General features: G+C 40.2%; 1 protein-coding gene across 2 annotated transcripts; it reads left to right on the top strand.

Moving 5' to 3' along the window:
- Nucleotides 1–2,976: 2,976 nt before the first annotated feature.
- On the top strand, nucleotides 2,977–27,635 carry mfge8b (milk fat globule EGF and factor V/VIII domain containing b). Of its 2 annotated transcripts, none has more exons than XM_015343298.2 (10): nucleotides 2,977–3,228; nucleotides 10,548–10,673; nucleotides 11,135–11,266; nucleotides 18,341–18,454; nucleotides 18,713–18,894; nucleotides 19,223–19,378; nucleotides 19,747–19,891; nucleotides 21,544–21,728; nucleotides 21,941–22,096; nucleotides 23,667–27,635. In XM_015343298.2, the coding sequence occupies exons 1-10, from the start codon at nucleotides 3,147–3,149 to the stop codon at nucleotides 23,808–23,810; spliced, it is 1,422 nt and encodes a 473-aa protein (XP_015198784.2). In that variant the 5' UTR covers nucleotides 2,977–3,146; the 3' UTR covers nucleotides 23,811–27,635. The 2 variants fall into 2 exon arrangements, with proteins under 2 accessions (XP_015198784.2, XP_015198783.2); XM_015343297.2 differs by having other exon boundaries at nucleotides 21,526–21,728.

Below are 27,635 nucleotides of genomic sequence, written 5' to 3'. Positions count from 1 at the left end.
ACCCCTGGAGTCGAACGCAACGCCTAGTTCTGGCAAGTGACAAAAGAGGCTGCAGACATCTGAGAGGAGACAAAGTATCAGTGTCAGTGACAGTTTGCTCACCACAGACATGTCTTGTTTGACCGCTGGTTGCATTACCTGACTTGACATAAGTTTTTCATGTTTACTTCTTTAGTCAAAGACACACGTAAAGAAACAATATTGGAATGTTTAGAAAATGAAATACTTCACCTAGGATTGTTAGAGCTCAGAAAATGTGTCAAAGAGATTGCACTGCAGGTTAATCCCTCTCCAAACCCAAGAGAAGTTGTTTTTTCAACCAATGGTTTTTGGTAAAGACCACAAAATTAAGCATAGAGCAAACTGAAGTATAAATATTATTAATTACCCTGTCTGGAATTATAAATCATAAAGCACAAATGGATAATGATTGATCCACCATAAGCTTTGTGAGGTCAGGTCGCACAAAATGGCCAAATGTGGAAAAGTTTCTATTGTAAAGGAACAAGTAAAGGTTTATTCCATTCTGAAAAGAAAAGAGAGACAGCGTTTCTGCTGTGGACCCTTCTTTAGGTGTCACCTGAAGGAGGCTCCACAGCAGCTAAAACATTGCGTCTCTTTCTTTTCCGAATGGAATGAACCTACTGTATACTTGTTGCTCTGCATTCTGACACAGCTACCTACTTGAGTTGCTATTGTTAACTACTAGTTTTAAATTGAGTTTTTTTTTCGATTTGTTTCCTAGGAGCCATCAGAAATCCCCAGATCTGACCTGCCTGAGAAGCATTAGTATAGGCACTTGAAGGTACTTTGTCATCTTTCTACTCTAAAAATGTTCTTGACTTTATCAGAACAAATGCTTACCTATCTTACCTACAGTATCTGACCATGTACAGTAATAAATTACATTTTATTACCTGTATTTTTGTCTGACAAACATAATCTGGTCTTCTGTGACCTGCCAATTGTTGAATTAACACTTTCATTTCATTGTCTGTGTCATTTTTTAATTCAGGTATGTTTTCCCCCAGTAATGTTCAGGAAAGAAATTACATCGAACACAAAATAAAGCACTTGGTCAGGATATTCCTTCTTTTAGCAATTACGTTTAGGGGGATCTTTGTTCCCAGGAAAACAGTGTGTTTCTTGTTTGTATCTTTGCTTTAGTTTTATCCGCAGCCTTGACAGAGAAGTCTGTGTTTCGTGTCACACTCTTTGTCTTTAAAAAAATCAGGTTATAATTACAGCACACAAAGGAGTTTTATGAAAATAAATACCATTTAACTAAGGCAAATAACCCCTTCCCTTCTAATTCAGAAAAGTATAAATTACAGATTTTATCAATGTTAACCAAGATGTACAGTATGCATACAATAGTGAAACATGAACCAGAAGTACAGGTGGAAAGGACATGGAAGTCCATTTAAAACTCAAAACAGGAGGCACTTCTTTACTCAAAGGATTGTGGGAATGTGGAGGAAGCTGCCCAGGCATGGTGTTGATGTCAATGACCCAGCTTCTTTCAGGAAGCAGCTGAATGAGATCTTCATTAATCCTCAATGAAGTACTAACTTCTTGTTCATAACATTTCTTATGTTCTTATATACAGTATATATATGAATAAAAGACACTTACTGTAACTGTGCTCTTTTGCTTTCTATCTTGCCATTTGTAGTAGTTCACTTCCACTGCCAGAGCTAATGGATCAGCTGTGTTCCAGATGCTCCTAACTGCCTGCAGTGCAAAACCTTTAAGGAATGTTGGGAAAATGGTTTAAAAGAATCATGGAGTGCTGAAATGTATAATACAATAATTTACAGATGTACAGTACAAGCAATTAGGTGGAAATGTTATTAAAACAGCATGTAACTCGTAAATTCACTGGAAACAAAGAGAAAGGAGAAAGGTAAACAGACCTCAATTATCATAATATGAACCCTTCTCTTCACACTGTGTATCCAGCAAACTCAGATATCCCCAAATAAATTGTTAATTACAGTAATTGGTGAAAAGAACAGTATAATAGCTAAATTCCTAATAGAAATTGACCATCGCCTAGTGGGAACTGATCATATGGACAACCATTTTATGATTGTGGTCACACCACCTATTTCAATATTAACGTATTTATTCATAAAAGGAAGTTCTGATCAACACAGCTCTTCACGTTTTATTAGCCTTGTGTTAACTACTCAAATTCTAGACTCTGGGACGATCGTTTTGACGTCTTGAACAGGTGATCAGTTAATTTACTGTAAGTTGTTGAGAGTTCCTATAAAATAAACTTCCAGCACCGCGTATCTCAAGGATTTTGGTCATTCCCTGCTAAAGTAATTAAAACTTTATCATGGCTCTTCAAAACCAGTGTTAGGCATCGCCTGCAAAATACTTTTTTCTGGCTAATCGGAGGCAAAAAAAAAAGTTAAACAGAACTACTGTATGATTGCATAAACACAATCCCCAAATTAAAGCCTAGACCTACAGTATAATGTAGTTGCACGAAAAATACAGCAGAAAATTATCGTCCTGAAAATGCCGTTTTTCAGCAAAGATACCCTAACAAGAGGGCAACGTAACAAACCAATCACCTCTTCCCCTTAATAAAAATGAAACACCGAGGACATCCTGTTAGCAATCTACGGGATGTGAACCCTCTTGGTACTGCGATACTGGGTTATAAGAGGGATAGACTTGTTTTGCTTTATACTAGATTGCCAATTGAATCCCAGTGTGCAGGCAGAAAAACATCGTAGTACATTTTTCCTGTTTCCTGTTCCAAAATGCTCACGAAGATATATCAAATAGGCTTCATAATGCTTTACGAACATATTTTCCTAGTTAGTTACGCTACTGCTCCACATTAAAGGATTCCGCTCGGTCCCCCTATCTCACTGTGTACTACGGTAGTGACGATGCGCTGCGCCGCGCCACAGCCTTTTTCTGCGTCCCTAGGCAGGGTTTATTATCCTAAGAGGATCTAATTGGATAGAGGCAGAGACACACGTGTTGCTGCTAATCCGCAAACTCAGCTATTGTGACACCCCCCGTGCCAGAAGGAGACCAAACACAGATCTGTATCCACAAAGAAAGCACACAAACTTGCTTCTGGAGTCGCGCAAAGAAAACAAGACAGGAATTTCCACAATATGAGAACTCATAGCTTCATGCTGTGCCCTCCTCTTCTGTTAGCCGCCAGTTTATTTCTCTGTACTGTTGGCTCAGTGAGTGGTAAGTCTGATTTTTTTTTTCTTGTTAGTTATTGGGCACCGAGCTGTCCTGAAATAGTGATGACTGGTGTCGCGGTGCGTCATAAATTTAGGAACATCGAGGTATTGCTATTGTTATTGTTGCAGCATTGTTCAAATGGCTTTTCTTCGGTATTTCCCCCATTTTTGACATTTCTATTTATTTAAAAAGTTTTCCCATTTATTATTTTATTATATTTATTTTATCAATAAAACGTCAACATCGCTGGTGAAGTTATATATAAGAAGCATGAAGAGTTGTTTGTTTTCATGCAGGTATCAGTACGATGTTTCGCGTGAGTTTCAAAGGTGTCATTTAAATGACGAAATTTGTTAGACTGACATTTTATGACTGCCTTTCTCTTCGCGTCCTTCTCATCTCGCATCTGTATCTGAAAAGGATAAAAGCTTTTACTCTTGAACTCTATGGGTGGTGATCTATCCCTCTCGTATCCGAGTGTTTTCAATTCCCTTGTCTCGGTGCTGGATCGCACTGCGATCCCACTTGATTAATGTACTTTGCCTTAAGAATGGACAGATGTTGGTCCGTGGGAACAGACCATACTTACTGTATATCGACATGTACTGTATTCATTTAGGGGCATTCTTTCAGAGGTAATAAACAGGCTAATGTACTTGTTCACATGATAGAGACAGAAAAAATGCACACTCGAAAATTCTTCTGGATATCAGAATGAATGAGATGCTCGTGTCCATCTTTCCGTTTTAGTTGCTGCACTTCTCTCAGTAAAGGCCAAACTGATCTCAACGGGCTGGAGCGTATTACGAAGCTCTCTTTGGGCACATGCCATCACTGATTTACTGCTTTGGGCAGTCGGTAAAGTCATCGCTTCGTTCCCGCATTACATGTTTCTGTGGGAATTTATATATAACGAAAAATAAAAAAGCCAGACATTACTCAAATTGTTCCCTACACCCAAAAAAAGGCAAAAAATGTACAAAACAGTACTGCTCTCTCTCTCGTAAACAAAGCTCAAAAGTAGAAACAAGCCTTGTTGATCTAGTCTGACTGCATCTTGATTATTTCATGCCTGTCTGATTTAATTTTTTGTACTTGCCTTTTTTTTTCTTCTGACACCCTTAAGTCTACGTGTCCACAGGAAAAGGGAGAAGTGCTCTTTTTTGAGGTGTCCCACAGGTCGGCTGCGGGGACTGAAACTTGAATTTCACAGCAGGCTGAGATTTTCTGTTCTGCTTTCCATTCTTATAAAACGCAAGTCAGTGCGTGTGGAAGAGATGGGACAGGGTTCTTCTGGGTTTGTTAGCAACTAAATAAGCAAAAACAGCCTAATGACTGCTTCCTCCATGTAAACTCTTTCTTAAGATGGTCTTCCCCCACACCACTGTAAACCTAAAAAGGCATCTACACTTTTCTTAAAACCCCCATAGGTTTAAACAAGCGTATCCACACATTCCTGTGCTGCTGAATACGACAAAGGAAATGTTTTTTTTTCCAGCTTTTTAAGTATTGATTCTTTTGTTGAAAATAAGACAACATGCTGTTAATTTCACTTTTGTAACTGTCTGGTAGCTGTCTTTTCGAAGGTCATAAAATGTTGTCAGTCACCATTGGGTGCAGGGCTTTTCAGATAAGCTGTATGTAACCTTGTGAAGGCTGTCTGTGACCTGAAGTTCGACTGTCTGCCACAAAAAGGACTTTTAATACATTTTCCTTTTTGGTCATTGATCAAAAAGACCTGTTTCGAAGTGTGCCAAGTTTTTTACTCTTCGTGAAATTATCACACGGCATGTCTCCAACATTAAGATGTTTGCTAGAACTCAGTTAGGATGTCATTAGGGGTAGGAAAATGGTATCCAAAAGAGGAAAGAAAAAAACACCGGAAGGAAACGCCAGTTAGGCTTTTAAGGGAATGGAAGATTTAAAAAATTATAAAACACTGTTCTTAAAGAAGAACTCTTTTGAAGGATCTGAAAGGGTGAACATTAGTCATATTGAGCTGCTTGATAACAATACATCCTCTGGACAGTAGTTTAATGATGTTGAGTTGTACTGTACAGTAAATGTTATTATGCAGTGTTTTCAGTTAAATTGAAAGTCTTAAACTGCATGAATAAAGGGTCAGACAAGATATTGATGCAGTTCTTTGTGCCTCTGTACATCTGGAGGCCGGAAAAGGACTTGGATATCTTTGAATAAACGGACAGTTAGGCAGCAGAGGCTAATTACAGCACAACCATTAACACGCAATTTATGAGTATGGTTTTCCATGGGTTACATGCTGTCTCATTACTTGTTACAGTTACCATCTGGCGGCTGTGCTCTGCACTTTGTCTGTACTTTATGGAGACTGTGTGCTTATTTCTAAATGCTAAAGTGACTATGCTTATCCTGATTTAAGGTTGCTAAGCACTTTTTTTCTGCTTTTTCATTCCTTGGGTCTTTCCTGTAACACTAGACACTGCATTAAGGTATTTTGTGTCGGCCATAGCGTTTAGTTTTGTTTCTGTAAGCTGTTTCTAATATAAGGGTGTTTCCCATCCAGCTTTCCATAGCAAAATGTTTTTTTTCACTCCTGCGCAGAAGTGATCCTCTCCCTTTTTAAAGCTGTCTGTCTGTCTCTTTTGGCATCATATATGGCAACAACCATCACTATTCCTTTCACACAGCTGTACTGCTAGTTATAGTTTGGGTACTTTTAATGTGATTGTTCTTTTCTGGAAAAGTTTTGACACTGAATCCTATTGAAATTGTAGGTTGCTGTTCAAGACATGTCCTGTGATTCAGCATCTTTGCAGATATCAAATTTATCTCCTAGGGCAAGTGCATAAACTCCTGATTTATTGGAAAGTTTGGAAAATGTTAGGCATACACCTTTTACTCAATGTATTTTGGCATTGGCCTCTTGATTTTATTGTTTGCAAAGAGGTTTTCACAAAGCATTACAGGCGTACTGTATATCTTGCCACAGCATTTCCATGGGGCTGCCAATCTTTGTCTGCAGCTCAAGAATTATTAAGTTGGCAGCACAACACATTAATGTGTAATTTCTTTAGCATTCAATCAATTGTGTACTACATTACCTGTAAAACAATATCTAGATTAACAGTAATTATAGGCTCCATAACTTTAAGGGAAAGCTATAATTTTACAAAACGTCCTTACTTGTCATGTATACTTTTTAATCCTGCATGTCACTAAAATTACTTTTGTAATGCAGCTCTGATTAATTCTAAGACTGTTTTCTGGGTTTATTTTTAGCTGCAAATAGCTGTGCTGTTCTGGAGTTCTGCCTGAAGATTATCGAAAGCCTGCCTCGAGCTCTTCCTGTACCCAATCCATAGGTTGGCCTGTCCCTTTAAAAGATTATCAGACTGGTTACATTTGTGCTTTTGGAAGGTTGAGTCATGTTGCTGCCATGTGACAGCGACAACAGAACTACAGGTACCCACTTCACTGGCACTCGGGCTATAGCTCTAATGAGTTCCCCTGACTCTCTTTAATCAGCTTGATGAAAAGCCTCCCTACCTATTGATGTCCTCATCCTACGACACTTTGATGCCAATTCTGTACTTGGGAATTGAAAAACAAATGACATAAATTAAGTCCCACATTCAAAAGTTCCTCATTCAGATTCCCGGTCTAGAAAATAAGTTTTCAAAGCCATTTCAATGTCTGTGTTAATGCCTCAGTATTTCAATAAACCATAAGCTCATTCTGAAAATCTTTCTTATGCAAGCTTCATTCTAGGTCCCTGAAAATGGTTTGCAGTTCACAAACCCCGGTTAGCTGAGCATGGCTTCTGTAACTTCTTGATCATTGGTCCATCCTTAAGATAGGGACCTCATTGAAATAGTTAATAAAATAATTAAACTAAATTGGGAAGTAAAATAGTATTGATAGTGGGGGACAAAGAACATTAAATCTTCTCTGACTTTATTTTGCAAATCATTTTAATTCAATTATTAATGCAATTTTAACACACAATGTAACTTAGATTGGTCTTGGCCTGACCTGACTGTTCCATAAAATGACAGATATTTAAAATATAAAAAATGAGTCACGAATCATTAGGTTTTGGGCATTTCTTATAGAAAATCACTGTTCCTTCCTCCAAAGGAAGACTCCTGGGATATGTTTCTGTTGTCTGGAGACACTTACAGTAGGTGGCATTTCTGTAATGAGTTCTGATACAGGAAAAATGTTGATTATAGGACATGCATCCCCACAGATCCAGTGTGCTCAACTGCCATAATTGAAAACTCCTCCTTATTTGATTATGGTCTAAGTAGCTGTTCAACAATTCAGTGAATTCAGCTATTAAATTTAATGTAGTTCAAATTAAAGCCCATGGGAAACAAACTGGTGTTTGTCCAATCCAGAATCAGCATTAAAATTTTTGTTTTGTCCCTGCAGTATTATTGCTAATGGCTGATGAAGATGCTGGATTTTGATATTTGACAACCATTTATGAGCTGAATTTCAATATTTGACATATCGTTTAATTGTATTTCTGTGTGCGTCCGCTACACTTTTTCTTGTTAAACAGAAGTGAATCTCACAGGATCATGGCCTTGAAAGCCATATGACTTCCCTCAGCAAAAAGCATTTTTTCAAGAATGTACAGATTCTGCATTGTAGCCCTCAGCAACTCTAATCTGCTTATTCTGCCTCCCACTCCTTCGTGTTCTAGAAAAGAAAACACTTTACGTCAGTAAAAGATCTTGCTTCACTCCTTGACCTTTTAGAATTGGTTCGTTGCCTTTTTCACGTGAGTGGGGAAGTGTGACATGCTGGGACACGGGAACCCTCTCACTTGTTACTTTAGACCCAGAACTGCAGTCCATTTAACACTGGAAGGTGGTTTAACAAAATAATAAAATAGTGGATAGTAATAAAAGCCCTGCTGCTGGGTGAAAAGGAGAAGTGAGAAGGTGAGATTGTCTGACAGCATAATTTCAGTTCAAATATGATATCCGGTCTAGATGTTAAAAAATAAACTTGCAGGAATGACAAAAGCAACAATGAGTTTCTGGGGATGAAGGGGCCTTAACCCTTGAAGAGTGAAGTGAGACGGAATACCTGTCTAAACGGTGGCGAACAGCTTGCTGAGGCTACTGTAATTGCAGATATTTTGTAAATGGCTTGATTATCTAGCTTGGGTTTCTCTGAAAGACAGATTTACATTCTATGGTTTGCTGCTTAACTGCCTCAAAAATGTGAAAAAGTAATTAGATTTAACATGGGACGCAAGAAGACGTGTCCGTCTTTAAAAAGCTGTTCACACAAAATATGGAACTCTTTGTCCAAACAAAACCCATGTTTGGTTTGCTTGTTAAATTGGATATGGAGTTTTGCATTAAATAATTGGTTTAGACAGGCACAATCTACTGCTTTTTAAACAACAGTGACCTTGGCCTTCAGAAGTTTTGTTTTGCTAAATAAGGTATCTATCTGTCTTGATGTAATTGAGTAGGGAAAGTTCCTGTAAAACAAACAATCTAAAATTCCACGAGATAAGCAGATATTTGGTGCCGCCAAGTTTAGATGATGACGGTGCAGAACAGTTTAGATTCTGAATGTACTTGTCTTTGTGATAACATTTCATTGGCAGCAGATAGGGAAATAGTGAAAAAATCAAGCCCATGTCATTTATTGAAGGAAACAAGACGTCACCATTCAAATTGCATAGCTTTATTTTGGGGATTGTTTTGGCATCAGGTCAACAGTACATGTTTCCCTGAGAATGGGAGCTTTCCATTCTCTCAGGTGGGGAGAAACTGAAGTCATGATGGATAACGCTATGGAATTTGATGTTTTAACCTGTAATTTTCACTTAGAATTATTAGTAGCATTAGGCACACTTTGTATCGGCTCAGCTCACTGGGTTTCAGTGACCTTTGTGTAGTAAACACTTGTTTCTGGGAGACGGGCCTTCTGGCAATCGGTGAGGATGGAGGAGAATGACAACGCTGAGCTGTGTGTTGCTTCAGCTGGCTAGTGTACATGTGTTAACAGCTGCCACTAAGTTAGCCTCGCTCCAGTTATTAGGCTAAGGAGCCTGAAGTGGACTCCTGAGGCATGAATCTTTCTGCCATGAGTGTTTCTCTGTGCTGAGAGGAACACCCTGTTCCAGGGGTGTGATCTATGGTGAGCAGGGTTGGCCTTATGGGTGGCTAATCTGGGCAACCATCCAGAGATCCAGTGAGGGCCTTGGTCAAAAGGGTGTGAAATGAAAAAATCCAGGAAAAAAGAATTAAAATGCATAAAACATGCATTATTAATAAGTGATATTTAAGAGGAGAGCAAGAAAAAAATGCTTGGGAAATGCTTGACTTTGGAGAGTCTGATGTTGCATTTCTTCTCCCCAATTGAGATGTAGGGATACCAAATGTGAGGTTTGCAAGTTCATACTAGGTGCTTTTTTTACAAAAGGGCAGCACTGATAGGGAGGTGCTAATTTAGATTAAAGAGGTGAAGTCAGGGAAAGAAAAACATGTTTCTATAGCTCACTTTTTTTTTCCAGCCTGACAATTTCAGAACTTCCTGTAGTCAATTGCTTTATTCTTCAAGGGTGGGGCAGATGTTAAGTAATTACCATTTGGCCCTATTACTTTTTTTTCAAGTGTGTGAATGTTGAACTGTTTTACCTTGCAGATTCCTTTGACAAAATGAAATAGTTTTACCATTAGAATTTTAAAAGCTTGATGAGCTATGGTGAGTTTTGAGATGAATTTAATCAATTGTCATGATTTAGACTCACGATTTCCCAGAATTACATTTGGATACCTTATAGATTACTGTCTCAATGTGGAAATGACTACACAGAATCTAGATTTCACAAGGAGTGTAGCTTTTTTTTCCAGCTAACAATACACAGATCTGACAGAAATATCTGGGCTGAGTTATTTGCCCATTGTCCATCGATAGCTGCTTCAGCAGGTTAGGCAACCATTACAGGTGCCCTGCATTTCAACAGTGCAGCCTTTGCTAGCCTGTTCAGCATGGAGTGCACATGGACAGATAGCTGCAGTTTACTTGCCAGGTTTATGATTTTAAAAACTCAGGAAGTGGCACTGACCATTTACACAGCTTCCTTTAATCCCTCTGGAGCAGGTTAAAAAAGCTTCATCTCCTCCATACCGGAGGATTGCAGGCCCACACTGGTGTCTTCTCTTGTCACCAGTGCTCTTCACCTGTCCAACTCAATGTAATGCAGGTGCTGTGAATATACAGTACAGTCAGTAACGGAAAGAGAAGGCACAGTGGCTTCCACGCACTAACCGCTTTCTCTGTTTTCTTTTGTTTTGACTTCTTTTCAGGCGATTACTGTGAGGTGAACTACTGTTTAAATGGAGGGACCTGTGTGACGAAGGTCGGCGACGCCCCCTTCATCTGTATCTGTGCCGATGGCTTCACTGGAGAAGTGTGCAATGAGACCGAGAGCGGTAATTCTGGACTGTTCTGTGGCCCGGGAGGGAGGGGATGAGACAGTGGGAGGGGGGAGCTATTAGAGGTTTGTGTTCGGCTGTTTGACATACTAGAGCACAAAACTTGTCTAGAAAAGGAACTAAAGCAGAAAAAACAACTGGTACAAGATGGTGAACTGAGATAAATGCTTTTGCTGGTTATAACACAATTGCGGAGTGCATATAATTTCCCTACAGGATTAATAAAGTATTATCTATCTATCTTATGTTTCGTTTTATGTTCTCTCTTTCTGACCTGCAAAAATCTAACATTCCTGTTGACAGATGTTGGGGGTGGAGGGGGAAGTACAGATTTCAAAATTTAAAAAAACTGATTTTTCCATACCTCTTGGAAATGTTTTTTCCAATATCTGTTCTTAATGTCTGGTGCTGCTCCACATAAGCAGGCTCTGATACCAGAATGCATGCTTGCCCCACAGGTCCGTGCCACCCTAACCCCTGCCACAACGATGCCATCTGTGAAGTCATCACCCATTCCCGGCGTGGGGACATGTTCAGCGAGTACATCTGCAAGTGTCCCCCGGGCTACAGCGGAGTTCACTGCCAGAACAGTAAGGATCTTCTTTATCTCTGTGCAAGAGATGTGGCCTTTCAGTTTTAGAAAGATTTTAACCGTATATGTTTTCATTGCTTCCCCAAATGGTCTAGGTCCAGGACATGGTGCATTTGTTCCTGGTTGTTATTTCAGAGCTTAGTGACTTAACTGAACCAATAAGTGGGTAAGAAAGCTGTAATTTCCAAGTTTGAAACTGAAAGATCCCTCTAAAATCTTTAGGTGCTCAGCTCTTTAGGACCAGAGTTGCCCAACCCTGTTTTGAAAGATGTACAGTTAACAGTAATTTCTGAAATAGACATAATGGAGTGTTATTAGAACAGTTTTACTTTTTATAGGATCGGGCTACATTAAACCTCTCCAAATATGTAAGAGTAGTTATAAAAATAGGAATCGTAATAGAAATACCATGTCCTCAGTAGTAGTTCAGGTGGGTAGCTGCGTCAGCATGCGTAGGCTGCAAAGGAACAAGTAATAGGTTTATTCCATGCTGAAAAAAAGAAGAAAGAGAACACAACGTTTCGGCCGTGGAGCCTTCTTCAGGTGTGAGAGAGACAGGGCAGTAGGCAAAGGTAAAGTAGCGGGAGAACAAAGGTTGAGAGGGAGGAGGAGTGAGAGGCGGGAGCAGGGGACAGAAAGAGAGGCCAATCAAGAGGTGTGAAGTCAGAATGGGTGCAGAGAGGTGTGAAATGAAACTTCCAATGAATGGAGAATATTTAAAAGAACAGTAATCTGTCGTTAAGGGAAGGGAGAATGTGTGATCCTAGCTGCAGAATAATTTTAGTTTCGGTGGTCTTTCTGATGTATGAGTTCGGAAAACCGTCTTTGAGAACACAGACGGAGAGATTAGAGTGGTCGTGGCCGTCAGAGGTGAAATGAGAAACAATGGGCTTGGAGAGATCTTTAATCTTCACAGCCCTGACGTGTTCTCTGAAGCGGTCTCCGAGTCTCCTTCCTGTTTCCCCAATGTAGATGGCTGGGCTCAGTATATCAAAACAGCTAATTTCCAAATAGCTTTTTCATATCCCCTCCCGAGTCTAAAGTAGTTTCATAATGGATGTTTCAGTTCTAGCATAACATCTATTGTTCTTGTTCTGTGAGCCCCTGGCAAGTTTGATCAAGTGATATCAAATGTATCAAATCTCCAGTTATAGTTTCTAACAGCCTTTGTTGGAACCAATGTGTGTATGTGTGTAGAATAAAATTTTCTGCAGAATTCTGGGTGTGCCCTGTACCTCCTCTAGTATACCCCAGGAAGTGAGGCAGCAGGCTTCTGGAGTGTGGTGTACCAAGTGTCTCAAGGGCTGGGGTGTTGCAGAGTGTGTGAGTCGGCGACAGGGCTGCCTGTGGTATACACTGACTCACTGCTGACAGCTCAGCCAGTCCCCATACACCACAGACTTCGCTATAGTACATCCAACAAGCAGGAAATCCACAACTCGGCATACTGCACATGCTGCAACTGATGTTATCACTCAAGTATGCAAGACAGCTTCCCAGAGAAGTTCGTGTGAACATCCAGTACACGGCATTGTCAGAAAACCATGGGTTTACCACATTCACCTTACTACTCAAGACTGCTGTTCTTTCTGCAGTGCTGAATTTGCGATCGTGTGGAGAGATCCAGACCATGCCCTGTTCACTTAGTCAAATGTATAGGATGGGGGTTTCCAATCCTAATCCCGGAGAGAGCCACATGCCTGTCAGTTGTTACTTCAGCCAAGATGTCAGTTGCACTATTGAGTTTGTGACTGTTTTCAGATTTTTAACCAACTGGAGTTAGCATTTTGCACTGTTGCTTTTCATAATTTACATCAAGCTCTTAAATTGAATTGAAATGCCAAGCTCTTGAATTGGAAATAAATACTTGCAAATGTTACAAGCAGCTTACTAATAAGATGCTTCACTAATAGTTACTAATAATAGTTAATTACTTACTAATAGTTTAAGCTTCACTTAGGTAATTAAGCAGAGCTGGAATGAACACCAGCAGGTGTGTGGAACTCCAGGACCAGGGTTTGTAACCCCTGGTGCAGGACTTCCATCCTGTGCACAATGCAGTAATGACTGTGTTCTGCACTGGCATTATACGTATGCTGTTGGAATGCTCTATGGAAGAGTAGAACCTGAGTTGCATTTTTACCCTGGCACAAAGAATACTTCCGCATGCCCACGTATTAATGCATTCAGCCTGGATACTACTGTTTTGTTGAATTAAAGACTGGTGCCTGATGTGTACCAAATGTATATCAAGTTTTTCTTTCAGCTCTGGAATTCTTCACATTTTTAGTCTCACCCAATATAATCTGTTGTTTGTTTGCCGATTACAAAACCGCAGCTTCTTAATTTTGCTCAACAACTCTTAGAGATTACATAATCTGGTCCTGTTGCCTTTTGTGGTTTCTAATCTTCTTGAGTTCGATTGAACTGCAAAGCTTAAGTCCTAGTATTTTTATCGCCACGTTGGTTACATCACAGATTGCAAATTGTTTACCCAAGATTGTTTTGAAAGATAAATTAGCCCAAATCAGGAACAATGCTGAATAGGAGGCATGTGGCTCTTGAGGAGCATCATTGCTCTGATCAAACACAATGGCTGGTCTTTGTTCCTTGTGATAAACCCAGATCCTTCATACAGAGTGGGGCTTTTATTGAACCTACAGCCTGGGGTGCTGGCATGGACTGAGTAATGTCAGGGCTTCCACCCCCTTTCCCTCACCAGTTTTCATCGGTAACATGCACACAGAAACATGCTGCAAGGCTCTTCCCCAAGTCTGGAAATGATGGCTCTTAACAGTATGGACTGTATTGTATGATATTACAGTGTGGGACTGCTCTTTGTGTCAAGTCTATTTCTTTTTCATGTAAAAGCCTTACATAAAGTCAACACAGGCTTTGCAGTTAGATTTACAGGATGCATGCTCTCATGCTGACAGGTCATCTCTTTCACAGCTCCGTATTATTCTCAGATTTGTAACAAGGTGATTTTTAATTTCTTCATCCTCATGTTGCTGCATATTGATTTCAGCCATACACATCCTTTTGATCCAGCTGGCATTAAACGAGCAAAAATTCCATTGCTCTGATGCACAATGCATAATCGCAATTGCAGACCTTGCTTCTAATATGCTATAACATATTAATGAGGGAGGCACAGGAGGACATAATATTTGTGTTGGAGAAGTAATACGATCACATAGGTTGCTGGATCCATTGTCCGAGTGTACTTTGTTTGCATCCATCTGCCCGGGAGCCATTTCCCCATTTTGGAAAATAAATGGGAGTGTCATCCATAATATAGGCATCTTTTCGAGGTCAGGTCATTGCTGGAGTCACTGTAAAACTGGGGATAGATGCATGGTTTTATGTTTGAGCCTCTTGACAGGATAAGGAAGGAAATACAGCTGGCAAAAGGCAGAAGCTTCCCTGGAGTATTGAGCACCTGCAGTGGGGGAGGCTAGCCCCAGTGGGTGTGCTGGGTTAATCGCCTTCTGTTGCCTCTGCCTCTGGTGCAGACAGTGCTGGAATATATCCCGCCTGGTGTGCTCGGAGAACAGCTGTAGTTCCCATGGGTTTTACTGCTGCTCTTCATTTTTTTTTTAACAAATACATTGCCTGTCTCGTTCAGTAGAACTTGCACATCGAGTCTCTCCACTTTTCACACTGTTGTGGGTTCTTTCAGCTCCTCCCTCACACTGACTCTTGAGTATAATCGCTCTCCTTTTGTCCCCAGGCACGGGGCTCTGAATTTTCCCCTGAGTCTGCCTCACAGGACCATTTATTTCTGTGATCAACCCAGAAGGCCCTGGGAGACATAAACACTTCAGTATTGGAAGGACCTGCACACAAACAAGCGGCTCTGACCTCAATTAAAGCCTAAATATCTCAAGCAGTATGGCATTTGTGGATGACTGAGTGGGTGGGAGTAGACTGTAGAAAGACCAATCCTCTTAATGGTAAACAGAATGCAAAGAAAACAACAGCAGCAGGCACTGGAGCTCATGCACAATGTCAGTCTTTTAGATTAGTGTACATAAACATCTCGGGGAATACTGATGTTGAAGAGGTGTTTAGTGTAGCCCTGGTTGAGCTCTAAATATATATTTTACTTCATAGATGCCAGCAATGCAAATTTCTGTGTGCTTACACATAAGAGAAACTATTCATTGTAAATCACCCAGGATAAGGGCATCTTTAATGAATCGGTCTCTGTCCAAAATGAATTTTAGAAGGTCATTTTTTTTGCACTTAAGATATAAACAAGTATATCAGGAGGAGAGTGTTAAAGTGTCATTTAATATTAATAATACTTAACTGTATGTTAATACTAAACAAAATCTGTAAATAGTGCAGCCAGAGTTATCCAGAATGGATTTGTGGTTAAGGGTCTCATGGGATATAGGCCAGTTATTTAATTATTCACGGAATTAATTATCAATTACATAATGATCTTTACCCTAAGGCCCAGTTTTTGCTATTGACACTTGACTGTATGAATTTACTGTATAGAGTTCAGCTTGATGCATTTTCGAGCTGCACACAGTTCAGTATCTTGTGTTGGGAATTCCAAGTAGAGGGCAGCAGTGCCTCTTAGTGGACATTGAAGAAACTACATCAAGTAACATTTGATTTTAAAAGGTGCTAAAAGGTTGTACAATTTAATGCTTTGACTGGGTCTTTGAGGAAAGTTTGCACAATTAAATATAAAATGTATTTTTGTTGCACATTCTTTATAGTATATTTGTTTTTTAGTATAAGGCAGGATTTCGTTATACGAGGTATCATGCTAATAAACAAAGCTGTTAAAGAACTCTGAATTGAAAGTACAATTATGTGTTTGTTTATAAAACCATCAGTGTGTAGGCCCTGCTATATGGCCTCTCTGCTTCATCTTGGAATGGGAGCAATTTGTGATGAGGGGCAGTGGAGCTCACCCCCATGGCCTCCTCCTGTGGTGGTAGAAGACAGCTGTGGTTTTAGTTTGGGGAGGCATGGGAGAGGCCAGCTGGGGTCAGTACTGTACCAGAGCTTGCTCTGTGAGCTCCACCATGAAAGGGTTCTTCAAAGTGTCCCTGGGGATGTAATGACTGGTTTGCTGGTGCAGGCACCTAGTCCATTTCTGTCTGTCTGTGGGTGAGACAGCTTGCAGCTGCACCTTGTGTAGCAGAACTAAGCAAAGGAAGCAGCGACGGAAAAACCTGAGAGTGATGGAAATAAAAATCAGATCTTGACGGCTTATTTTTAACAAGATTACAAGTGACAGGAGGCATACTGTACATGTAGGAAACATACATGTGGTATATTTAAACTTTTTTAAACTTTATATTGGGTTTCATTTTCTTGCACCTCACACTTGATTTAATGTTTTTTCTTCTATTTTTTTTTCCCCCATTTTGAAATCCTAAATACCTTCATTTAGCCTGACACTGGCTCTTGCGTTTGGAATTAGCGTGACATTACCACCCTACTTCCCCAGTTTCTGGGGTTCTACCCAAACTCGAAAAGGATAACAGGCTGTCTTTATCTGTGGTTTGCCAAGGTGTTGGTGTGCCACCTGCACACCTGGCTGCTTTCAAAAATAGGAGGAATTAGGGTTGATAACGAGAGGGAATGTCTAGGCCCTCAGGTGTCGGGTTGTTGCCTGGCAACATGTAACAGATTCCCTGGGGCTGCTTTTTGCATTCCTCCTAGAACCTGGAGAACATCACAGGGACTCCACAGAGATCTGCAGCCCGTAAACACAATGGCACACAACGACCGAACATCTATAGCTTCACTGTTTAAGAATTTGAAAATGGGTGGTAACAGCAATGAGGTCTTCTCAAGCTGTTTGGTACAGCAGATGTTTTCTTTCTGCATATGTGTGTGTATAGCAGGTACACCTACTCATTAAATGAATTCACAAAGCCTTGCTTTTCTGTGTCTCCGCATTCCAAATACATTTTTACAAAAGCAAGCATGACTTTTAATTTAAAATATTTTTTTATACAGTATGATGCACTTTGTGGAAACTTCCCAGGCTGTAGTAAATTTTGGTCTATATACTTTTGTTAACGACTGTTAGCATGCATTAGCTGTGTTTGTTTTTTTCCATAACGGTCTGTTTTTGGATTCCAGAGTAGTCTGGAAAAAAGTCTTTTCATTTCCACCACCCAGCAGCCAGTTCCCACTTCCAGTGCATGTTGACCTTGGCTGGGGTTGAATCTGTTGCTTCACAGGGTGCTGTTAGGCTCTGTGACTCTGTGGAACTCGTAAGGGACTGCCAGCACACAGACTCCCCTCTGTCCCCCTCTCGGCAAGCCCCCTGTCATCACCTCTGTTAGTTTGGGAAAGCACCTGCAGCAGGCAGGAGGTGGACAGGAATGGATACAGTCACAGTATTGTGAGTCTCTGGACTTCAATCACTCCGCTAATTAGCCAGTGAGCCCAGCCAGGGATTTAATTTGTACTGCCTTCATGCTGCCCTCATGCCTACCGATAGACTGCCCAGGCCCTCCAGATCTACTATTGTGAGTGGCCAGGAAGCCCGAGACTGCAAACCACTACTGAGGTGCTTTTTTAAGGGGTAATTATCCCATGTGATGTCTAAAGGTGAGATTTAAAGTAGAATTCCAAACCCTCGCAAATATCTCAACTTGGGAGAGAGGCAAATTCAGGACGGTAGGAGGGATATATCTTCCCACTGATGTTTAGGCATGTGGAACACATTTTCAGGATCTTGTGCTTTTTTTCAGAGCAGCTGATCCTCTGCATCTTACTCCCACAACTTTTTCCTGTTCCCACCCATTTTGTAAGACCTCTTCTGACCTTTTGTGGACTTAAAAGCGGCTACAGAATTAGAAAGAAATATAGAGAAAATGAATTGCTGTTTGTGATAGGCTTTTTCAAATTGCATTACATCTATAACCCATCTTGTTTGTGGTGTGACATTTTTTTGCCATTGTGTAGTAATATATTTAATAATATGACCCCCTAAAAAGAAAATAAAAAAATCTTGTGATAAGTGACTTGGATTTGAGCAATAAGCTTGACTCTGAACCTCTGTGAACATTAAGTTGTCTTTTTCCCCCAGATGTGAACGAGTGTTCCAGCCAGCCCTGCAAGAATGGAGGTACTTGCCAAGACCTGGATGGTGATTATTCGTGCAAGTGCCCCTCGCCTTACGTTGGGAAGTACTGTCAGCTACGTGAGTAAAAACCACTTTGAAGGTCCTGGAGAGGATCCTTTTGCTCTAATTTGCTGACCTCCTGATGTTGCTTTAGGCTGAAAACATTATTTGTGGGGCATGTCAAAGTAATTTCAAGTAATGTCTCTCCATATTGATCCGATTGCTTTACATATTATAAAGAACTATTTTCTAAAGCAAATGCTTTGTTCTTTGTGTGGTTCAATATGGCTTTTCCCAGTCTGACTGCTGTCTGCATTATCTCTGCATGGTCTACAGGCTGCATCTCCATGCTTGGGATGGAAGGGGGGGGTATCGCAGAGTCTCAGATCATGGCCTCCTCTGTGCATTACGGGTTCCTGGGACTGCAGCGCTGGGGCCCGGAGCTATCCCGTCTCAATAACAAGGGTCTGGTCAATGCTTGGACCTCTGCTACCCATGACAAGAACCCCTGGATTCAGGTGAGAGAATTGTGCCTGGGAGGGTGCTAGTTTGGTTGATTTTATTTTTTTTTAAAAAGTGAAGTGGTTGGTAAACTAGTGCGTTTTGCAAATGCTTGAAGTCTGTTAATAGGAGGCATGGGTAGGAAAACACTACATTTTCTCTGTGCCAAGAATGGAGAAATAAGGAATTAAGAATCTCTGAAGTCTGGTAAAATTTGGGTATAGGAAATAACCTGAAGTGCAGCCTGCAGCAGCAGGTAAGATGTGCCTTCATTGGTTTACTGGTCCGACCAATTATCTTCTTTCTTTGTGAACTTGTGTTGTTGTTTGCCATCGCTATGTCCAGGTCAACCTAGAGAGGAAGATGCGTCTCACTGCGATTATCACACAGGGTGCCAGTCGCATGGGCACTGCAGAATACATCAAGTCCTTCAAGGTGGCATATAGCTACGATGGCAAGGCCTTCACAGTATACAAAGGAGAGGGGCAAAGGAAAGACAAGGTGAGAAAATTCATTAAGTTCAGGACCACCTTGGATTCATCCAGCGGAAGGTGAACACAAGTGGAATTGTGTTGGTAGTGCTGTCCTCAGTGTTTGCTTCTGGAACAGTAAAAGACAGGATTTATTAACTGGATAAACAAAATGTGTAGAAGTTATGTGATTTATTGCGTTCATTTGTTAAACACTCGAAGAAAGGTTTTGTCAGGAGTAAGCAGCTTTCTGATGATGGATGGTTTTTGAAAGTGTTCGAGATGCATTGCTCCAGGATACAATTTGCCCTTCATCCAATCTGCCTCCGTTTCAGAAATGTACAGAACAGTGGGAGGGTGGTTGGGAGACTAATCCTATCAATCTTTTGGCTTTGCCAGGTGTTTATTGGAAACACGGATAACGATACCACCAAGACCAACCTGTTTGACCCGCCGATCGTGGCGCAGTACATCCGCGTCATCCCCGTGGTGTGCCGCCAGGCCTGCACCTTGCGCATGGAGTTCGTGGGCTGTGAGATAAACGGTAAAAACCAGTCGCGGGCAGTTAGGGTTTCCTCACACGGCCAGCCCTCCCAGCAAACGGCACCTTAAATGGAGCTTTCAGAAAATGTCAATAAACAGATATTGGAAGAAAATGTCAGTCAGAGCAGGGGCCTCCAGTTCATTTTCTGGAGGGCTGTTCTATCTTAAGGTTTTCTTCCCAAATCATGACGGAATTATATGTATGGATTATATAGCACATTCTCCCACTCACGAAGGGATTTATAGTCAGTGATAAATTGTCTGGATAGTAAAATAGGCTGATACATTTTTAAAAGCACCATTTGAGGAAATTGGAACTTCCGTTATGGCCTTCCAACAAATCCCAGGCAACTGGACAGGCAGTGTGAAAATGAATGCCAGCTGTAAGACGGTATCGCAGTGAGTGATTTTCTTTCTCTTTATTGAGTCCTCTGTGGAAGATGAGCTGAGGTCTGTCAGATTGAACAGAGCACCCTTTGAAAAGATGAGAATTGCCCAGTTCACCAAGAATACGTCCATATCTGCAGCATTAATACCACATAGAAAACCTGTATGACTCTCATTGTAAAGCAGCGTGATCCATTTTACGTTTGCCAAGTTGTAAGGTCTTAAATAAACCAGAACTAGGTGTTGCATGTTTCACTAAATTTGCAGACGGACGTGGGGCTTGGGTAATGTTATCTCTATTACATTCGTATTTCATTAGTAGAAACAGCACAAGAACCCATGACTTGTAAATCCTTAAATAGCTCAGGAAAACTCGTCTAGAGAGACATTTTTCTGATTAGTTGACATGAAAACTACAGAGTTCTGTGCTATATGGTATATACCATAGTGGTAGTGCTCTTGAAAAGCTTGTCAAATCATGCTATTGTTTGATTCATTGCTAAAACGTTTGCCCTTTCACAGATGATCCTTTGTGAATGACCACTCTACATTTAAATGTTTGTTTGTTCACTAATCAAATGAATGAGTCCATGCAAACAATAACTAATCATATGCAGCATAGTGTCATGGTCAGCCTTCTGTTTTGTAAACTAATATCTTTAATTTTCCATTTGAGTTCACACATCTAGACATAATTTATCAAAATATGGCCCATCTTGACTAAACCTGGCTACACTGTTTTAATCTACAGATAGTTGAAATGATTTGCTCATCATTAACATAGAGTGTGAATGTTCGCTTTTTATTGATTTGATAAAAGCCTAGGAATAACTGGATCCAAAGTGTTGTGTAGTAAGTTCAGGCGTAATCAAATGGCCAACTTGTTTAGACGGGTGGGGGGGTGCTAGTACCTTTGGTTTAAATAGGTGGCAGATAACAGATAAGGCTGCAACAGAATATTGTATCGGGCAAAGGGGGCCACAGTATTGCACATTTTGATACAGACAGTTCCTCTTAATTGTAGGAAGACTCCAGACACTGTGTTCCAGGCACATGGCTGATTTCTGCCAAGGCATGCTTCACTGTGCACCACGCTGCCTGTCTCATGTCGCTCCACCCACTGGACTGATGGCCACACCGCATGCCCACAGTGCTAGTTTCCTCAGTGTTGTTTTTGCTTGTGTTAGCTTGTGCTTGTGCTTGTGCTCCCTATGTGTCTATCACTCTCTCTTACTGTCTTGTTCACAGTGTATTTAAACACGGCAGGTTGCTCTGAGCCCCTGGGCATGAAGTCCCGTCTGATCTCAGACAGGCAGATCTCGGCCTCCAGTGCTTTCCGCACGTGGGGAATTGATGCCTTCACTTGGCTCCCCCACTATGCCCGCCTTGACAAACAAGGCAAAACCAATGCCTGGACTGCACTCAACAACAATCAATCCGAGTGGCTGCAGGTAACTCTCTCTCTCTCTCTCAACAGGGTGAAGCAGCTTTCCTTTCTACTTCATTAATGAGTTATCTTAAATCTTAAATTGTTATAATTAATGAATCAGTAATGTTTGTATTTTAGAAATTTATAAAAGTATGTGTATGGGAAAAGTTTGTCCAAGCCACAGCTTCCTCTCTCTCACTTTCATTTTCCGTCTCTTCTTCCTCCATGTTATAGGTGGACTTGGAAACGCCTAAACGAATCACAGGGATAATTACCCAGGGAGCCAAGGATTTTGGGAATGTCCAGTTTGTGTCATCCTTTAAAGTGGCCTATAGTGATGATGGACAATCCTGGACCATTTACAAGGATGAAAAGACGAGGAAGGATAAGGTTAGTGCAAAATCAACTAAGTGGGAACTTCCTAATCCCATTAAGATGTCACTTAGGACATTGTTGTATGATATATATGCAAAACGTCCATGTTTTGCCATTCAGATTATTTAAATTTAACCACACCATGTGATTTTTACACTCGTGTTCCTGCTACTATTCAGTCTGCTTGTTGGAAACATAATGTAACCTCAATGTTTTAAATCGCGAAGACGTTATGGCTCATTGAAGAAACCATGGGAAGGCTCCTGGTTTATTAAAACACCCATACTTATATGTCAGTCTCTGACCTCCTTGAAACCTAATCTTAAAAGCTAAACAAGCCTCTGCCTGGACCTTACTGGAATTGGAGACCTCACTGCTGCTGTAAGAGGTCTGGAGGTAGCAGTAAGTGGTGCTCTTGCCTCTGGTTCAAAGACCCAGTATGATGATAGCTGATAGGTGTTTTCTTTCAAACAAGCTATTAAAGTCAGGGCCTGACTACTTGGATATTAAAGATCCCATAGCATTCTTGGGAATGTGTATTAACTCGGATGTCCTAGCTACAGCTCCCTGAAGTCCATCCAGATGGGTGCTGCATTTATTAATGAAGTGGGTCCCTTGTGTATGGGATGCACTTTTAGATACTTTGGGATGATATTTTTTTATAAAAAATGTATGTTATTATATTTATAGTTATTATATTTTATTAGTTGTTATATTTTTTTCAGTTTATATGCAGTTCTTGAACATTTACAATGTTAAATCTGTTGCAGTGCTGTAGCCCAGAGATTGGTAGTAGATGATCTCCTGTGTTTCTGACAACATTCTGGGTTCCTGAAGTCAGCTCAGCTTTCCCATGAGATTCTTCTATCTGTCCACCTGTCAAGCCTGAGTCATCTCGTATTTGCTGATCTGCACTGTTTAGTTTTCTGCCTGCCTGCTCAGTAAAGCTGATGAAAGGAGTCGCTTCATAGGGCAAGAGATCCTCTTATCTCCTGGACAGAAACCAGCTTGAGTTGTGGTTCAAGAGTTCCCAAGGAAGGGAGGATGAGACACTGTTTATTCAGGTTTGATATAGACCTCCTCCCCCCTAGTGCCCAGATTCACAGATTAGCTACAAGAGAGAAGCAGCAGGCTCCAGTTACTGGGGTTTTGACGTTGACCTTTAACCTTAGTCTGTCCTGCACTCATTATCATCCCAGACTGTCCTGTGGCTCATCAGCTTCCAGGTGTGATGAAAGAGACAGAGTTCAGATATGTTTGTCTGCTCAGCAGTCAGATGAGCCTCTGGTCAAACCACACACAGGAAATGGTAGTCTGATTCAGACGTGCTCCGTGCATTTGGGCATTGTTAATACGTGCAGAATTGGAAGGTCAACTTGTGAGGTAAAGTAATATAATTGTAGTGGATCAGTGCTAAATTCCATAGAGCTGTAAAGTAGGTAATGGAACAAGCCAGCTTGCCAGTGTTGTAGGTTTTTGTTTTAGATTTTCATTTGTAGTTTCATTGCTTCATCTCCACTCTGTTATAGTTACACCTTCTTCATTCTTTCCCCCATCCTTCTTCACTGCTTATGGTCTTTCCCAGGTGTTCCAGGGCAACATCGACAACAATATCCACATGAAGAATATATTTGAGCCAAGTATCTTTGCCAGGTTCTTCCGTGTCCTCCCCTGGACATGGCACGAGCGCATCACCTTGCGCATGGAGCTCCTGGGCTGTGAAGATTAGAGCCACTCTCGCTGCCACACCCTTCCAAGCACCACACCCACCAGACCTGTCTCCTCAGCTGCCTGCACTGCACTTCCTCCACAACTAGAGGGCAGAATTGCACCTTGCTCGCTACCTGGTTTTAGGCTATGTGAGCTAAAAAAATGTTAATCGCTTGACCTTAAACCCTTGTCCTCTGTACAACCCAAAAAACACATTTCTATATCTGTAACATATAATCTTATGCTGGACATGCAATGAATTTGGTTATCATTTAGCTTTCATTATGTATATATGGATTTTTATGGATATCCATAAGTGGGGGATCGTCATCCACTGCATTGCAATTACAGATTTTCAGAATTGCATTTTGAGAAAATGAGCTTTCACAGACTGATAGATTGTGATGATTTAAGTTTTTTTTTACTTTACTCAATTCTTCAGTGTGCGTGACTGGGGACATTGTGAAAAGTGAAGTATAACAAATTCAGAGGATAAGGGGTATATGGTTTTCATGCGCTGGCATATGATAAACAAATTAAACAGTAACAAAGTATTGACGCTACAATGCAAGATGATTGTACTCAGGGTAGCCAGTTCCACGGACATGCAGAGACGAGGTCTGTACAATCCCCCCAAAATATGGTTATTCTGGTAACTGATACTTTTGTTATTAGTGATATGTAATGGCTGTTTTTTAACTATATGTTGATAAGGTGTAACATGGAATTAGTTCAGAAATTGACTGCATGAAACTTATGAATCTGGGGGAATGATGTATTGTACTGAGACTGGCAGAGCTGTGTAGTTATTCTTTCTTTGATAAATTACTTTTTTTAACCGTACCTGTGAAAATAATGTACATTTTTGCTGTTTGATGTGTTCTGAGAGAAGCTTTTCAAAACATAACATGGCTGGACACCAGAGTGCTGGCCACAACTGGGCCTGTTTTCAGTGTGTTACAAATATAACTCCAGGCCTGCGCCCAGAAGAATATATATCTTTTAGCAGCTTGTGGTCTCAAGACAACTAGGCGGAAGCTCACAGGGACAGTTTTGAAGTTTCAGATATGTCAAAGTACATTTCTTTTTAACTGAAATGAGGTTGGCTTTTGATAGAAAAATAAGGATGGTGCATTTTTCTTTTGTTTCCTCATCCCCATGTGATCAAAAAAAATTTGCTTTACTAAGCTAGGTGTTCAGGTGCAAACAAAATGTAAAGAAAAAATGTGCTGTGCTGTCTGTGTGCATATTGGAGTGTTAGTGACGTATTTCATTTTGCAGCAATGGAATTGTATTACAGGGGCTCATTGAAAATAATATAATGTTGCAAAGAAAGTAGTACATAATTTCACTCACTTATTCCCACACGAATTATGAAGGGTCCATAGCTGTAACATTGTTTTCCTTTCTTTCTGCTGCCCAGCGTGCACACAATTCTCTCCTCTAACCTTATATTGCTGAGTTTTTTGGCTTTTTGGGGGCAGGTTGGTTAAGGATATCTTAGTGAGTAATTTACTTTTAAAACCCACCTGGCTGACTGTGCCACATAACTTTGTGTTTATTCTCTCCTGCATTCTTGGTTTTTAGTGTCACTTTTAATTTGCATGTGAGCTACCAGTTGTAACAAGTTCAAAGCTTTGAAATCCTAGCACGTTATCAGACACTACCAGCACATCACTTGACCCCCCTGTGCCTCTGCTTTGTCTCGACTGTGAACATATGTCATATTAACCCTAACTTTTAACCCATTAGGACCCCTGCTTATTTATGTCCAGAACCTCAAATGGCAGAAGCTGCATTCAGTCTAGTTGTAGCCCTTCTAGCACAGTTACAGTAACCCTCTACCATGATCTGTGCTGGTCTGAGAACCTTTGCCACTTCAGGGAATTTTCTTCAGCACAATTGCTGACAAGCAGAATGGACATGTCTGGTTTTTCCAGACTTTTTTTCAGCTGAAACCTAACCTCCAAATATAATAGTATAAAATTGCACTGAAACCCCTGATTGTTTTTAACCTTCGCTCAAAAATTTCCCATGGTGAACTATAGAATAAGGGCTTGTGCAATAAACTGTGAGTTAAAAACGGAGAAGCGCTGAAAAATTTAAAAGTGCAGAATAAAAAAGCAGAAGAGATTCTATACCAAATAGCAGCTGACAGAAGGTTAGGCACAAATATTTTGGAATTGATGTAAAATATTTATAATGGTGTACAGATTGAATTTCCTTTAGGGTTTAATTGCATTATTTTACCAAGGGGGTATGTACTGTATACTACAATCTCTGTAACACTTGTTTGCAAACTGTACTAACCTTGAAGTGCTCATTTCATACAGAGGCTTTTTTTATTCATCTGACCCTTAGCTCTTACAGACTTAATCTTTCATTTTCCAGCTTTTTTTGCATGTTTAATAACAAAAAATATTTTTATGTCAATGGATTGGATTTCAGTGTAACATTACATATGTTTCTGCTAGTTTAAGCTTTGCTTTTTGGTTTTTGAAAATAGATCCAGTACCATACTGTATCTTTGACATTTAAATCTTTAAAATAAAGAGATCACGTAACCATGTTTTGAGGTTGTATTGCTGAGTTTAAGATCCATTGTAGAAATGAATATGCTTTTTTAGAAACTATAAAACTGAGGATCTTATAAATATCAAGTTTAAATTAATATAGAGTAGACATTGTATTCACAAAATGATAGTACTCTGTGAAAAAGAACATTAAGGGCAATATAGAAAATGCCTGTGTAAAACAGGAGCTTTCAGCTAAAGTAACTGATTTTATTTTAGGGGGGAAACAAGTTATTTCTGTTCTTAAATCCCCAAAAGAATTAGAAGCAAAAATAGTTGGAAAGGACCCTTGATTCAAACAGCACTTCTGCAGGCAATTATACTAATTTACTTCTGTTTTTGAGACTGAACTCCTATGCTCATGCAGAGCTAGCAGGGAGCCACCATGTACATCAGTTCTAAAGTTTTAGAAACTTTTGTAGCCTTTGAGTTTCCTTGGTTGTGATAAAAGGACAATTTCATGTTACTTTTCCATGCTAATTATTATTATTTTTAGAGTGATGTTTTTTTTTTTAATGAGGCCATATCACAAATTTTCTGTATTAGCAGGAGCTTAATTTTCACAGCTGCATCCTAGACATCTTAGATAAACATACATGGGGAGCATAGAAACTGAGAGTTTTTACAAGTGCTAAGTTTACAAGAATGCTTCATCTGATGGGAACAATACCTTCTCTTGCCTCAAGCTCAGTCACACTGGCTAATTGACCAGGTTCGCAGGATAACATTTAGCAGTTAGAAGACTGCCTTCAAGCAGTGTTTTTATAAGGCTACCAAAGAATGAGGGGAAATGGCTTTTTGTGATTTAACTTTTTTACCTGACATTGTGCCTTACTTATTATTCAGTTGTGAGTTAGATTAATAACACCTGGTACTATTTAAGGGAGTATTCTGCTATGAGGCTTACCTACCACTTTTAAAAGTAGTCTTTTATAGGTTATTTGTGTCTTTGTACTTCGCAAACACTGGAGCTGTCAGATCAAATGAAGTACCAATTAGTACCATCAGTAAAATCAACACATGGTTGCTGCAGGATAGTGAGCAAAACTTGTCTGTTGCTGCTAAATGCTTTCACTGTTTGTTTATGAGGTTACCTCAAAAAAGATAATGAAATTAATTTGTGATTTCCCTTTTTTTCATCTATCATTGTGCTCAATAAGTGGCATTACAGGTATCGGCTTTTTGTGCTTGTTTATATAAATGCATTCTTAATATATGCACATAATGTCTTGGATATCTTTGAAAAAATCAATAAAATTTGTGTATTATAA

This window comes from Lepisosteus oculatus, chromosome 5 (assembly GCF_040954835.1).
Source record: "Lepisosteus oculatus isolate fLepOcu1 chromosome 5, fLepOcu1.hap2, whole genome shotgun sequence".
Lineage (NCBI taxonomy): Eukaryota > Metazoa > Chordata > Actinopteri > Semionotiformes > Lepisosteidae > Lepisosteus > Lepisosteus oculatus.
Note: the sequence above shows the minus strand (reverse complement) of the source record. Positions and strands in the feature narration are given on the sequence as shown.